The sequence below is a fragment of the Polypterus senegalus genome, unplaced genomic scaffold (genome assembly GCF_016835505.1).
Source record: "Polypterus senegalus isolate Bchr_013 unplaced genomic scaffold, ASM1683550v1 scaffold_3966, whole genome shotgun sequence".
Classification (NCBI taxonomy): Eukaryota; Metazoa; Chordata; class Cladistia; order Polypteriformes; family Polypteridae; genus Polypterus; species Polypterus senegalus.
Genome location: NW_024383461.1, coordinates 10,268 through 25,000, shown reverse-complemented (window position 1 = coordinate 25,000; position 14,733 = coordinate 10,268). Strand labels below are relative to the sequence as shown.

The 14,733-nt window shown below is 38.9% G+C and overlaps 1 protein-coding gene across 1 annotated transcript; it reads left to right on the top strand.

Moving 5' to 3' along the window:
• Positions 1 to 785: 785 nt before the first annotated feature.
• Positions 786 to 14,477, top strand: LOC120521513 (methionine adenosyltransferase 2 subunit beta-like; the record flags this gene model as incomplete). The annotated part of the gene is made up of 4 exons (XM_039743084.1): positions 786 to 932; positions 6,805 to 6,998; positions 14,019 to 14,132; positions 14,278 to 14,477. Coding segments are annotated over 4 exons (629 nt in total), but the record flags the coding sequence as incomplete, so codon positions are not given.
• Positions 14,478 to 14,733: the final 256 nt, after the last annotated feature.

The window sequence follows — 14,733 nt, the reverse complement described above, 5'->3', positions numbered from 1 at the left end:
ATTCTGGCCAACGCAGCTCGTGGCAGCCAAGATGGAGGTCGGATTGGTGAGGACCACGGCTGCTGAAGTCTCCACCAGCTGAGTGAGCAACCAGTGAGCTGGGAAAACAAAAAGGGAGTTGTGCTGAGCCCATCTATGAGTGAAGGGAACATTGACCCGATTTTTATTCTCATTTTAAGTCTTGTTTTTAAACTTGCAGATTTTCACCGTTTTATTCGATTATTTTTGAGCAGTTTGAACACTGCACTGTTTTGGACTTTGTTTTCAATGAAAGCACTGGCACTGTTTCACCTACCCCTTGCTATGTGTGTTTGTGTGTCCTCATCCGCTGGCTCATCCTTGGGTGTGTTATTGGTGGTAGTGTGTTTAAGAGGCTCCCTAGATCAGCCGGGTGTGTGGAGCCGACCAACACAGACACATGATGTTTCTTAAAGTCTACGTTTTGGGGGTTGTTAACACAAAAAGCAAAAATGGAGATTGTTTGCATTTGAAATGAAAATGTAGTACTGTGGACATTATGTAAGAGTATTTGTGTAATTTGTGTTGATTTGAAAATTCTGCAGTTTAGTCTTGTATATTGATATTCTGGTGTATTATTTTTGAGCGTCATGTAATTTTAGCACCTTTGTTTGATATATGTATGCAGTTTATTCTTCAGTTTCATACCTTTTTTTTTTCAAAAATTTGCCAATGTTATGCAGTTTCATTCAAATGATTGTTGTTGAACTTTGAAAACCAGGAGATATTATTTGCATATCCTAAGATCTCTTTGTTTTCCTTTTCAGCTGGAATTTTTTTAATTTACATCAGCACTGATTATGTGTTTGATGGAAGAAATCCTCCTTATGCAGAAAACGACAGCCCAAACCCATTGAACGTTTATGGGAAAACGAAACTAGAAGGAGAGAAAGAGGTCTTGCGACATAATATAGGTAAGATGTTTAAATGAATGAGTGGTGGTGTTTTTTTTTTTAAATACAGTGTCTTGTCATGTCTGAGACAAATGCCGGTCATTCCTTGATTTCCCCCTCTGCTCCACAGTTTAAAAAATACAAATCAAACAATTCAGACGTGATTAAAGTGCACATTGCAGACTTATATTTAAGGAGATTTGCACACATTTTGGTCTCTCCATGTAGAAATGACAACACTTTTTCTACACGGTCCTCCCCATTTCAGGGCACTTGAAATTTAAAAATGTGGAGCAGAGGGATAAATGAAGGAAAAATGAGTCTTTGTCCCAAACATTATTGAATGCACTGTACCTGTTTAAAGAAATGAATGTATGATCTGGGCTTTATTTTATATTTTTGTTACCCTTTCTTGGTGCCTGTGAAAATAATATATCTATCATTTGTCAGGTTGCCTGTCTGATTTAGAATGTTTAGATGTTCAGGGTTTCCAAAATTCTGTAGCATCAGCTTTATAGAAAAGTTCAGGCATTGAGTGTGATTTGTATACAATAAAAAAAAAAAACCTACAGTGCAAGTGTTTTCATTTTTAAAAGTTTTGGTGAAATCCTAGGAACAACACACACAAATGAAGAGAAAATTTATAATGCATACAAATAAAGGAAAACTTCTCGATGAAAGGCTTACATCTCTTAATTACATTTCTTTATGGTTCTATGTGGCTCTCCACTAATATATACGTACGTATGACACATGGTCACACAGCTATATGAGGGGCAGTCATAAAGCTCCCGGAATTGTGATATAGTGGGAGAGAGAAAGATCAGATTACGCACAAATTGTAGTGGTGGGGAGCGCAGCACGTCTGTACACCAGTTGCATAAACGTCTGGATTGGGTTTCGGCGTGTAATGCCGTTAGTGTTTTTGAAGCTAATTTCCCCAGTTTGTACATAAACTTGATGTTGGCACATTGTTCGAACTGCGACATTGCACATAATAACGATAATTAAAACAATACTACCCCCCGAAACCAATCCAGACGTTTTTGTAACTGGTCTACAGACGTGCTGCACTCCCCTCCACAACAACGTGTGCGTAATCTGATCTCTCACTCTCCCACCATATCACAGTTCCGTGAGCTTTTTGACTGCCCCTCGTGTAGTTGTCTAACCATATGTCGTACGTATGTATTAGTGAAAAGCCACATAGAAATGTAATTAAGATATGTAAGCCTTTCATAGAGAAGTTTTCCTTTATTTGTATGCATTATCAATTTTCTCTTCATTTCTATGAGGTGTTCTTAGAATTTCACTAAAACTTTTCACTCTCCGGCTATATCACAATTCCAGGAACTTTTTGACTGGCCCTCATATACACCGTTTTAGTTACAAATCTGTGGTTCTACTGTATCTAACTAACAAACTGACTGACTAGCATTCTGTTTCATGTTACAAGTATAGCTGAGCAAACAGGATGTCCCATTACATTTTGGGGATAAAAGGTGACATTTTTTTCAACAAAGTAGATGCAAGTTTATTCAACTTCTCGATCTTGTTTTATGGCCTTTTGGAGCTGAAATTTGAATAAAGAATATTGCTGATTGGCATGCAATAAACATCTTTGGCACTGAGCTGGCTATTATGCCAGTAGAACAACCTTCAGTGTTTTGCTTTGAGCAAGATCAACTGGAACCATTTCTTGTTCTCCCCTAGGAAAAATTGAATCAGTTTGCTTGTCTTCTGAGCTTCCATAATTCCAACAGGTGGTACAGAGAAACCCCCACTGATTAATGTGATTAGTGTGAATTATTCAGCCAGGACTCGCATAGCCACCTCTAAACAGACTAAATATGCTAGTCACATCAGATTTTTTAACTACTTTGTTGGCCAGAACTGAAATGATTTCTGATTTATTGTGCTTTGCTAACAAGGCATTTTGAGGTGAATGCTATTTCAGGTCACCTTCACACTAGTACTTACTCGTTTAAATAACACTGACATCAGTCTCTATTTTTGCCTTTCTTTCACTCTATCCGTTTTTCACCCTCAAAAATGGAGACTTTTCAAAATTGTCTTGGTAGAGTTCTATATTACTCTACTCCCTTTTATATTCTTTAATGTGTAGCCTTTGTCAGAATGACTCAAATCTCATAGACTTACCACTGTTTATAAGGTTTGGTACTTTATAACTTCTCCCCACCTTCCTTTCTACATCTGTTACCTCAGGCAATTAGGTGTAGTAAAAGACAAGCAGGAGTTAAGTTACAACTTTAAATAATGTATTATTGATAATATTCATAAATAATAACAATATGCAAAGTACATTTGAATATTGGCAACCATACAACCTGATAAATGCTGATGTGTAGTTTCAGGCGGCACACAGACTTCTTAGTTATTTAAAATGTCTCTAGTTAAGTCGTCATTTTATGGCTTTCTTCAGGTCAGCCCACATTTCTGTCTCAATATGGCTGCCGAGTTGTGCTTCTCAGTGTGGTCTTCTTTTCAGTTGATGGTGTGTGAGATGCTCCTTCCTCATGATGGTGAGAGGGAGCGATAGGGAGGGGTAAAGCAACTGAATTTATACATTCTTTTTTCCAAATCCTTATACCAGTAGAGTGTTGTGCTGCAGAATGGCCTCTGATTCAAACTGATCCCAAACAGTCATACTTGAGACCAGTAGGGGCACACAATACCTTTCACATCTGCCCCCAAGTACCATTGGTTGAACTGATGCTTGCCAGCCAGGTAATTTGTCATTCCTGTGCGGGTTGATTAAGAGAGTCCTGCAGAGAAATTACTTGCCGAACTGGTTTTAGGCCACTTCACGGGGATCCTGTCTTCAAATTCCTCACTCAATCCTATAGACTGCGGTGGGGGTTCTTCATCAACCCACTGCTGTTTCTATCAATGATGTAACACTACAACAACAATATTTATTTCTATAGCACATTTTCATACAAATGATGTAGCTCAAAGTGCTTTACAAGATGAAGAAAGAGAAAAAAGACAAAATATAAAAGGTAAAATTAGGCAATACTAATTAACATAGAATAAAAGTAAAGTCCAATGGCCAGGGAGGAGAGAAAAAACTCCAGATGGCTGGAGAAAATAAAAAAAAAATCTGCAGTGGTTCCGTGGCCACGAGACCACCCAGCCCCCTCTAGGCATTCTACCTACCATCAATGACCTCACAATCAGTTCTCATTGTATTCAAGGTTCACATGGAAGAACTTGATGGTCATGTAGACCTCTGGCCTTTAATCCATCAATGTAGGGACATCAAGGTGCTTTGGTCAGGTGGTGGGGGCGCAGATCACAACAACACAGAAAACTGGAAAAAGAACAGCAGAGAAAGTAGGGGTTAGTAACTGATTTTGGAGCCACCATGAATGATAATTAAATGCATATACAGAATATCAGGATTAAACCAAAATGGAGCTATGAGAAAGCCATGTTACAATAATGAGTTTTTAGCAGTTTTTTAAAGTGCTCCACCGTATTAGCCTGGCGAATTTCTATAGGTAAGCTATTCCAGATTTTAGGTGCATAACGGCACCACTTCTTTTATAGTTTAGCTCTTGGAATTATAAGCAGACCCTCATTTGAAGATCAAAGTTTATGATTTGGAGTGTAAGGTGACAGGCATTCAGAAATATAGAATGGAGCAGATTATTTAAGGCTTTAACCATAAGCAGTATTTTAAAGTCAATTCTAAATGACACGGGTAACCAGTGTGACGACGCTCATACTGGTGTGATGTGCTCAGATTTTCTTTTCCTGGTTAATATTCTATCAGCTGCATTCTGCACTCGTTGCAATCAATTGATGTCTTTCTTGGGTGGTCCTGAGAGGAGTGTGTTACAGTAGTCTAGCCGACTGAAAACCAAAGTGTGAACACAAGTTTTGCAATATTTCTTAAGTGAAAAAATGCTGCCCTGGTAATCTGATTAATGTGTGATTTAAAATTTAGGGCTCCAGCCCACCGCAGTTAATCCTAATAGATCAAGTTTATTTCTTATACCCACATTATATCCATTTTTGCCAATCACTAAAATTTCTGTTTTCTCCTTATTTAGTTTGAGAACATTACTACTCATCCACTGCATTACATTGCTGTGTTATAAATAAAGACATTATCAACTTGTATACAAAATTTCATACCTCAACAGCTCCCCCGGGCTGCATATTTCTGTAAATGCCGGCTTAGCACTGCTGTATGGATGGGTAAAAATGCAGAGTTTTGAATTTGCCGAATCTAATTGTGTTCTGATTGGTTTGTGTTTATTACATGCCCCATCCCTGATTAGATTCTGCTCTCATTACAACGTTTCATTCTCTAATTGGAAACCCTTCACAGAAGAAAACCCTATTCCAACATAGCGGACATAGAAAAGAGGCTTTCCATGGTGCTTGTTGTGTTGCTTACCAGTATGCATCTGCATTTACAGTCTGAATGTTGCATTCATGTGCAAAAGACAAATAAATTACCGATAACAACTACAATCCTGTAATAGATCAAGTAGCCAGTGGTGTTACTATCCAAGAAAGAGGTCACTTCCTCTTTCAGTTTTCCCTGTTCTATGCATGCGCCTTGTACATGAATAGCAACTTCATATGTGTTTTCAGTCATTTTAGTATCAGTGGAAATACTTTTCTAAATGATATGAAAACGACAGTTTGGACAGAGATTGTTTTTGTTTAAAATGCCTTATTTAATTGAAAGCTTATTAGAATTAAAGAAATAGTAAGTAGTAGGGTGGACATAAAGACCGGTAAGAATGATATGAATTTATTTCTGTGGCGATGATTAAGGCAAATGGCACAAAGTGTTTGATATGTAACAAACAAAAAACAGAATAATGAATAAGAAGTAAAAAAGATTATTTTGTGTTTATTCAGGCATGCAGCAGTAATTATTGGGGAAAAAAAAAGGGGTTATGCCTTTGGAACACTGTCGTCTTATTCTTTGCATGTATAAATAAGCTGTTAACACTAGAATTACCAGAGCTTAAGAAAAAACGCGTAGATCCGTCCTACCTTAAATCTCTTCTCACCTCACTTTCTACAGCCTAAAGTCACAAGTTTAGCGTGTCTTTATGTGAAAACAGTAGTGTCAAATGGTGGGGGTTTCAGTAGGGTAGGATCATGAACGCGACTGAGATAATGAAACTGAATTAAAAAAAAAAACAAAAAAAAAACGAAGCTAACCTTTACAAGTATCATGCATTTACACAGGCTGTTACAGACTGAAATAAAATGTATGTTTTTATTCTAAAATAGTAAAAATAAGAGCAGCTAACTTCTCAAAACGGACTCGTCGGGGATCAAACCCGTGAAGTTTCGATTACCAGTCAACAGTTGATACCGTACCAAAGCAGTTGTAGTAAATGTGTGTCAATGTCGCACCCTAACACGTGTTGTTTTTCTGCAGTTATATTTTTGAATAAAAGCGCACTTGTTCTGTTATGTTTGTACCTTTTGTGAAAGTGTTTCTTTGGTATTTGGAATTCAGGCTTCACACATTATAAACTTAATGTCTACATTTTGTCAGTTATTACTAAAACATGAAAACGTTTCTTTTTTAACGATATAGTATTTATAAAAGGTGTCATTTTGCTTGACTTCTCACTCTATACAAATCTAAGCAACTGACACGCAGGTAAACAGACTTGAGCTGAGAAAACTGTGCGCCAGTGGGGGATGTGTTAGCAGGCTGCTTGCTGCTTATCAACATATTTAAAGGACAAAAGACGCTGACGGAGAGGTGAGAAGCAATTTAAGATGGGACGGATTGCCGAGTTTTTTCGTAAGCTCTGGTAATTCTAGTGTTAATACTGTATTTAGCAGAGCTGCCAAGTTGTTTTTAACACTCGCTACTTTTTGCTTCAAGGAGCTGCAGTTCTTCGAGTTCCTGTTCTATATGGTGATGTAGAAAAAATTGAAGAGAGCGCCGTCACTGTGACTTTCGACAAAGTTCAGAACAATCTGGAATCCTTTGCCATCGATCACTGTCAGCAAAGGTTCCCAACGTACACCAAGGATGTAGCCAGAGTGTGCCGCCAGCTGGCAGAGAAGAGATTACAAGTAAGCCATTGGGTTAAAGTAGTAACATGTTTTTTTTCTTATTAGTGTTTTTTTTTTTGTACTGCATTAACTGCAACACAAATATAATATACAGTTACTCGATGAAAAGAATATAGAGATCTGGTAGACCCAAATATATTTTATTAAGCAGTTGAAATCTATAATCCCTTTAAAACAAGTGATGAAAACAGAAACACATTGTGGTGTTGTGAGTGTTCAGATACTAATGAGACAATAAAATAAATAATGGAGGGAGTAGTGGTTGTGAGGCTAAGGATCTGCACTCATATCTTGAAGGTTGTGGGTTTAAATCCCACTACTGCCTGAAGAGATCCTACTCTTTTGGGCCATTGAGCAAGGCCATTAATCTGAAAATTGCTGTAAAGAGGCTGTACAATGGCTGACCCTGTGCACTGACCCCCATAGGTCATGCAAAAAGACAAATCAATTTCCCCTCGGACAATAACAAAATATATCAAATTTAAAAGAAAAAAAAAAACATATATAGACTTGTTTCTATCTAGTTTTAAAAATAACAAAATTTTCATGCATTCTCTGTTTACAATTGTATTGGTGTTGACAGAAACCCTGTAAGAAATTTAGTCTTATGATATCTACTGATAGCTACCTGAAATGAGTTTATTGTATGTTTTAGAGCCGTTATTAGTAAGTTGACGTTCATGATATAGGCACATAGGTATTTTTTAGGTTTCACATAAAATGGGTCATTTACTTGCTTATTAATTGAACCAGGCAAAAATTGAATAGGACCTTTTTTATTTGTCATAAAATGAACATTCAGAAAAGAGGGAGTTTATTTTTAATACAGTTATTGGCCAGCAAACTTAAAAACCTGGTTCTTTTTCAACATTCTCAACATTGTAATGTCAATATAAACACCTGTAGTTAGCGTTGCTTTGGTATGCAATCGTTTTAAATTTTTTTGACAGGACAGCTGCTGTACAGGCTTTTAAATGATCGACGCACAGCACGACAGGCAGATCACGCAGCTCAGTAGCAGCTAGCAGCAAGCCAGCAGCTGATACATCTGCAACTCCTTGTATATATATATATATATATATATATATATGTGTGTGTGTGTATATATAATATATATATTGTGGAGACTGGCCCAGACACAGATGGTTCAAGCGCCAGCACACGTTTAATCATATTTACACTATACAGGCATCTGGGTGCCCCTTGGCGGTGACCACGGGCCCCTATAGGGTTGAGCTTCCATGCTCCTTTCCCATGGTCCCCATAGCCACCAAGACGGTGACCCCCTCGTGGTCTGGAGGAGGCGTAATCCCTCCTCCGGGCGTCCCGGCTGGGTACCACCCCCAGGTGCTTGCCACAAAATATATATAGACACACAATCACTCACACTCACACAGTGCACATCTTTAGGATTTAGGAGGAAGCCAAAAGTATTGGTAGGAAATCCATACAACCACTGTGGGGTCCTCCTAATACGCAGGTACATGTGTGCTTTTTTAAACAATGGTGCATCAGTTCAATTTCCCTCAAGTGAATTCCAAACAGGTTCTGGACACATCTGAAGAAGAATTAAATCAAAGTGGACTGCAAACTGTGTAGAGGCAGTGGCCACGCTGGCATCTTTAATCCTGGCGGCAGCAGCAATAATGGTCCTGCCCCTACCCAGATAGTAAGGTTTAATGTACAGGGTGACTCAAAAAGATTAATCTGATTTCAAAAAAATGATTTATTTCACTTGTAAATCATCACAGAACAATGCAGTAAATTGAAAATTGTTTAGGTCAGCATAAAGTTTATTATGTAAATGTTTACTAGGGGGCTTTGCTAGGGGCGGAGTGGTGGTTCTGAGGCTAGGGATCTGCACTGGCAATCGGAAGTTTCGAATCCCGTAAAATGCCAAAAAGGGGCTCTGCTCTGTTTTGCGTTTGTGCAAGGCCCGTAACCTGCAATTGCTCCGTCCTGGGTATGACGTTAATCTGCATCCATCCCTGCATGTAGGCTCATTTAACCTGCTGGGAAAAAATTGGGGCCCCCATATAAAAGCTTCACACTGTTCCATTCCGTCTGAACTAGTGTGGTGCTGAGGTATCACCCATTACATGGCTGCACTCAGGTCCTAATCTGGATCCTGAGTTGGTTTGTCAAGTGATGGGTGTGGCAATGCACTGTATCAGTGTGTGCTCCTAACCTCTCTCTCTCTCTTTGCCCCATGCTTGCTTTGCTCACCAACCCCCAAGGCCTGCGCTACGCGCCAGCCACTTAACGTTACTGCTGCTTGCATATGTGGATTTCACTTTCATCAGACAACGAATCTTTTAATTCTCGTGGATACGCCTGTTCATTGGGAAGAAACACTACTTTTCCCTAATGGCAACAGGAATTGGACGATGTACAAGTCTCAGACTTAAAGTTGGATCTCTTTTTGCTTTTCCGTTATTTCACCAAGTAATAATTTCCGTTTGTTTGCACTAATGCGATCTTTACTATCATTTTTGTGAGACTTTCAAATTTTAGTACTTTCATTATCTCTAACCTGCTCTGCATATGTATCGCGCCAAAATTTTTGAATTCTTTATGAAGTTCTACTTTGTCATTTACTCTTTGTCTTTTATTTCCGGCCCCAGGCCTGGTTAAATCTCTCGGCACAAAGTCTTATCTCACGGGACGTGAACGTCTCATCTGTCTGAAAAAGTCTCGTCTCGTCCCAGGATTTTTTTATTATAATAGAGAGACAGATGTACGAACAACATCCACGCATTAGTCAGATTCATCCCATATTCAATTGATCATGTCGGGTGTCACTGTACTCGCGGCTCTTTCAATTCAATCTTGGAGGTCATCCAGTGTTGTTGGGAGTGGTGGCACATAAACAGAATCCTTAACGTACCAACAGAAAATCAAAAAAGTCGCACTGTGTGAGATCTAGTGATCTTGGGGGCCAGAAATGGAGTGCCAAATCGTGGACTCCTTCACAGCCAATCCAGCGATTGAGGGAGCTTGTTGTTGAGAAATGCGCAAACTGAAGGGTGCCATCTTCTGGTGGCAGTCAGAAGCTCAATGACCCCCTCTTTCATTTGGTATGTAATTGGTTTCTAGGCACCTCACGGTTGTAAAAATATGGCGCTTTCAAATCGGATTAATCTTTTCGAATCACCCCGTGTATTTCTGTGTTTCTAGAAATTCACCATTCCAAAGCGTATATGCTTAAAATTCCATATTGTTGTAAAAGGAGAAAAAGTCCAGCAGTAGAATAATAAATCGTATCACCTTCTTTTCCTATATTTGCTTTGCTTGCTTGTTCTTTTGTATATTTTTATAAACTCTCCCAGCTTTTTTTAGTAAGAGAATATGTGTGTGTGTGTGTGTGTGTGTGAGGGTTTGTGTGCGTGTCTTGATGGCTTGTGGGAAACCTGTGTAAGTGGATAACCAGGCTTTGCTTGTTCGTTTTCATTTTTGGGTGACATTAAGCTCAAGGATAAAAGCTGCTGATAGTGCTCTGTTGCTGCTGTTCTACTCCATTCTTGTTTGGTTTTAAGATTCCTGCGCCTGACAGCTAATCGGCTCTCTCAAGGAAATCAAATTAAACAGCTGCATTTCATGACCTTCTATTCATTTCATTTTATAAATATCGATAGTATTCATTTCTCTCTTAGTCTCTAGTATCTTTTATGTATATGTACTGCACAAAATGTTTTACAGTAAAGATGTTTGCTGTGCACTTTTTGAGATATCTTAATAATAATAATAATGCCATCTATTTATATACACTACCGGTCAAAAGTTTTAGAATACCTCATTTTTCTATGAAAATGCATGCAGTTAATGTTTCATGAAATCAAAGCTAATAAACAATGGCAAAGAAAATAGGTCACAGAATCATTAAGTTTACTAAAGCTTATTGAAATTTTTTGATTCATCAAAGTAGCCACCTTTTTCTGGTGCAACAGCCAAATTTTGGTAACCCTTTTGATTGAGAATGTCAGTCACGCTGTGCAAGTTACCAACTCAACATCTTAAGTTTGCCAGTGAACATCCGGGCCTGTACCTGTGCCTTCTTGAGCAGGGGGACCTTGTGGGTGCTGCAAGATTTCAATCCCATTACGGCGTAGTGTGTTACCAGTGATGTTCTTGGTGCCTGTGGTGGTCCCAACTGCCTTCAGATCATTAACAAGCTCCTCCTGTTTAGTTTTGGGCTGATCCTTCACCCTTCTCATGATCATCCTTGCCCCATGAGGCAAGATCTTGCATGGAGGTCCAGACCGAAGGTGATTGATGGTCATTTTATATTTCTTCCATTTCTGAATAATCGCACCAACAGCTGTCACCTTCTCACCAAGCTTCTTGCTGATGGTCTTGTAGCCCATTCAACCCTTGTTCCTAACGTCCTTTGAGAACTCTTTGGTGTTGCCCATGGTGGTGAAGAGGTTGCCCAGGATTTGTTTATTGCCTTGCGCCCTGTGTTGGCTGGGATTGGCTCCAGCAGACCCCCGTGTTAGGATATAGCGGGTTGGAAAATGACTGACTTTTATGTAATGTGTTTTTTCTGGATTTTTGGTTGATTTTCTGTCTCTCTCCATTAATATGAAGTTGCCATAAAAATTAGAGACTGTTCATTTCTTTGTAAGTGAGCTGCTTCCTCTTCTTCTTTTGGCTCCTCCCGTTAGCGGTTACATGTGTACATATATATATATATATGTGTGTGTGTGTGTGTGTGTGTGTATATATATATATATATATATATATATATATATATATATATATATATATATATACACACACATATATGTATATGTGTGTGTATATATATATATATATATATATATATATATATATATAGTAGTGTGTGTGTGTACAGTGCATCTGGAAAGTATTCACAGCGCATCACTTTTTCCACATTTTGTTATGTTACAGCCTTAATCCAAAATGGATTAAATTCCTTTTTTTCCTCATAAATCTACACACAACACCCCATAATCACAATGTGAAAAAAGTTTACTTGAGGTTTTTGCAAATTTAATAAAAATAAAAAATCTGAGAAATCACATGTACATAAGAATTCACAGCCTTTGCTCAATACTTTGTCGATGCACCTCTGGCAGCAATTCCAGCCTCAAGTCTTTTTGAATATGATGCCACAAGCTTGGCACACCTATCCTTGGCCAGTTTCGCCCATTATCCTTTGCAGAACCTCTCAAACTCCATCAGGTTGGACGGGAAGCGTCGGTGCACAGCCATTTTAAGATCTCTCCAGAGATGTTCAATCGGATTCAAGTCTGGGCTCTGGCTGGGCCACTCAAGGACATTCACAGAGTTGTCCTGAAGCCACTCCTTTGATATCTTGGCTGTGTGCTTAAGGTCGTTGTCCTGCTGAAAGATGAACCATCGCCCCAGTTTGAGGTCAAGAGTGCTGTGGAGCAGGTTTTCATCCAGGATGTGTCTGTACATTGCTGTAGTCATCTTTCCCTTTATCCTGACTAGTCTCCCATTTCCTGATGCTGCCACCACCATGCTTCACTGTAGGGATGGTATTGGCCTGGTGATGAGTGGTGCCTGGTTTCCTCCAAATGTGATGCCTTGCATTCACACCTAAGAGTTCAATCTTTGTCTTATCACACCAGAGAATTTTGTTTCTCATGGTCTGAGAGTCCTTCAGGTGCCTTTTGGCAAACTCCAGATGGGCTGCCATGTGCCTTTTACTAAGGAGTGGCTTCCATCTGGGGACACTGCCATACAGGCCTGATTGATGGATTGCTGCAGAGATGTTTGTCCTTCTGGAAGGTTCTCCTTTCTCCACAGAGGACCTCTGGAGCTCAGACAGAGTGACCATCGGGTTCTTGGTCACCTCCCTTCTCCCCTGATTGCTCAGTTTAGATAGGAAGAGTCCTGGTAGATTCAAACTTCTTCCTCTTATGGATGATGGAGGCCACTGTGCTCATTGGGACCTTCAAAGCAGCAGAAATTTTTCTGTAACCTTCCCCATATTTGTGCCTCGAGACAGTCCTGTCTTGGAGGTCTACAGACAATTCCTTTGACTTCATGCTTGGTTTGTCCTCTGACATGAACCGTCAACTGTGGGACCTTGTATAGACAGGTGTGTGCCTTTCCAAATCATGTCACATCAACTGAATTTATCACAGGTGGACTCCAATTAAGCTGCAGAAACATCTCAAGGATGATCAGGGGAAACAGGACGCACCTGAGCTCAATTTTGACCTTCATGGCAAAGGCTGTGAATACTTATGTACATGTGCTTTCTCAATTTTTTTATTTTTAATAAATTTGCACAAATCTCTAAACTTTTTCACATGTCATTATGGGATGTTGTGTGTAAAATTCTGAGGAAAAAAATGAATTTAATCTATTTTGGAATAAGGCTGTAACATAACATAATGTGGAAAAAGTGATGCGCTGTGAATACTTTCCGGATGCACTGTAGATATATAATCTCACACACACACAGTGGGTATAGAAAACAATCCTCTTCTTTGAAAATAGTCACATTTTGTTGCTTTAGCCCACAAATCAACTCCTTACTCACTTCACCAAAGTTCTTTTGGATTTTATGGCTTTTTTTTTTGTCCTTACATGCAGTGTGAATTGTGAGGCCTTTTACGCATGTGTAATGTGTGTCTTTCTAAGCAATGTAAAATCTATTCAGGTATCCACAAGTGCACTTCAGTCAAATTCTAGAAACATCTCAAGGGGAATGAAAGCAAACAGGAGGCACTTGAGCACAATTTGGAGGGCCACGGCAAAGGGTCTCGAATGAGAGATTTCAGTTTTGGATTTTGAGTAAATTTGCAAACCTTCCTGAAAATATGATTTCACTTTGTCATTATTGGTTATTCAGTGTAGGTTGATGTGCCCAAACTACAAATTTATCCATTAAGAATTAAACGTACAACACAATAATGTGTGCAGAAAGTGAACGGGTCTGAATATTTTTTTAAATTCACTGTATATTTGTATCATAACTGTTTTGGACCTTTCTGTTAAGTTTTCAATATTCCTTCTTTTTAGGATTCATCCATAAGAGGCATCTTTCACTTCTCTGGCAATGAACAAATGACCAAATATGAAATTGCCTGTGCGATGGCCGATGCCTTCAACTTGCCCAGTAGCCACCTGAGGCCGGTGCGTGTCAGAAAATGTGGTTTTCAGTGGGGGAACTTGGCAGTTTTTTTCATCTTGCAGTTAAATTTTGTTTCTTTATTTTTCTTCTTCATTTCCTAAATAATCGAAATGACTAATTTTTATTTTATTTTTTTTTAATATACAGATAACAGATCCACCGGTGGAGTCAACAGCTCTTCGCCCACACAATGCTCAGCTGAGCTGTTCTCGCCTGGAGAATCTGGGAATCGGACAAAGGACGCCATTTAAACAAGGCATCAAAGAGTCACTCTGGCCCTTTTTAACTGATAAAAGGTGGAGGCAAACAGTCTTCCATTAGAAAAAATAAATTTAGCAAAGAAGTCATTTTATTTTTTTTGAAGAATCTGCACATATTTCTGAGGTAACAAAAAAAAACAAAGCACCTTCATTTTCATTGCGAGTCTGTAACATTTCTAGGTGGCATTTTCAGATTTCTTTCCAGGTATATCCTTTAGCTGGCTTTACATGTACAGGATAAGGAATCCGCTAATATTAGTGTTTTCTTTAAATATTTTGAAATAAACCGCTACGTTGGCGTACGTTTTGTACATCGTATTTGGCCTTGTCCGCTCCTGTTAAA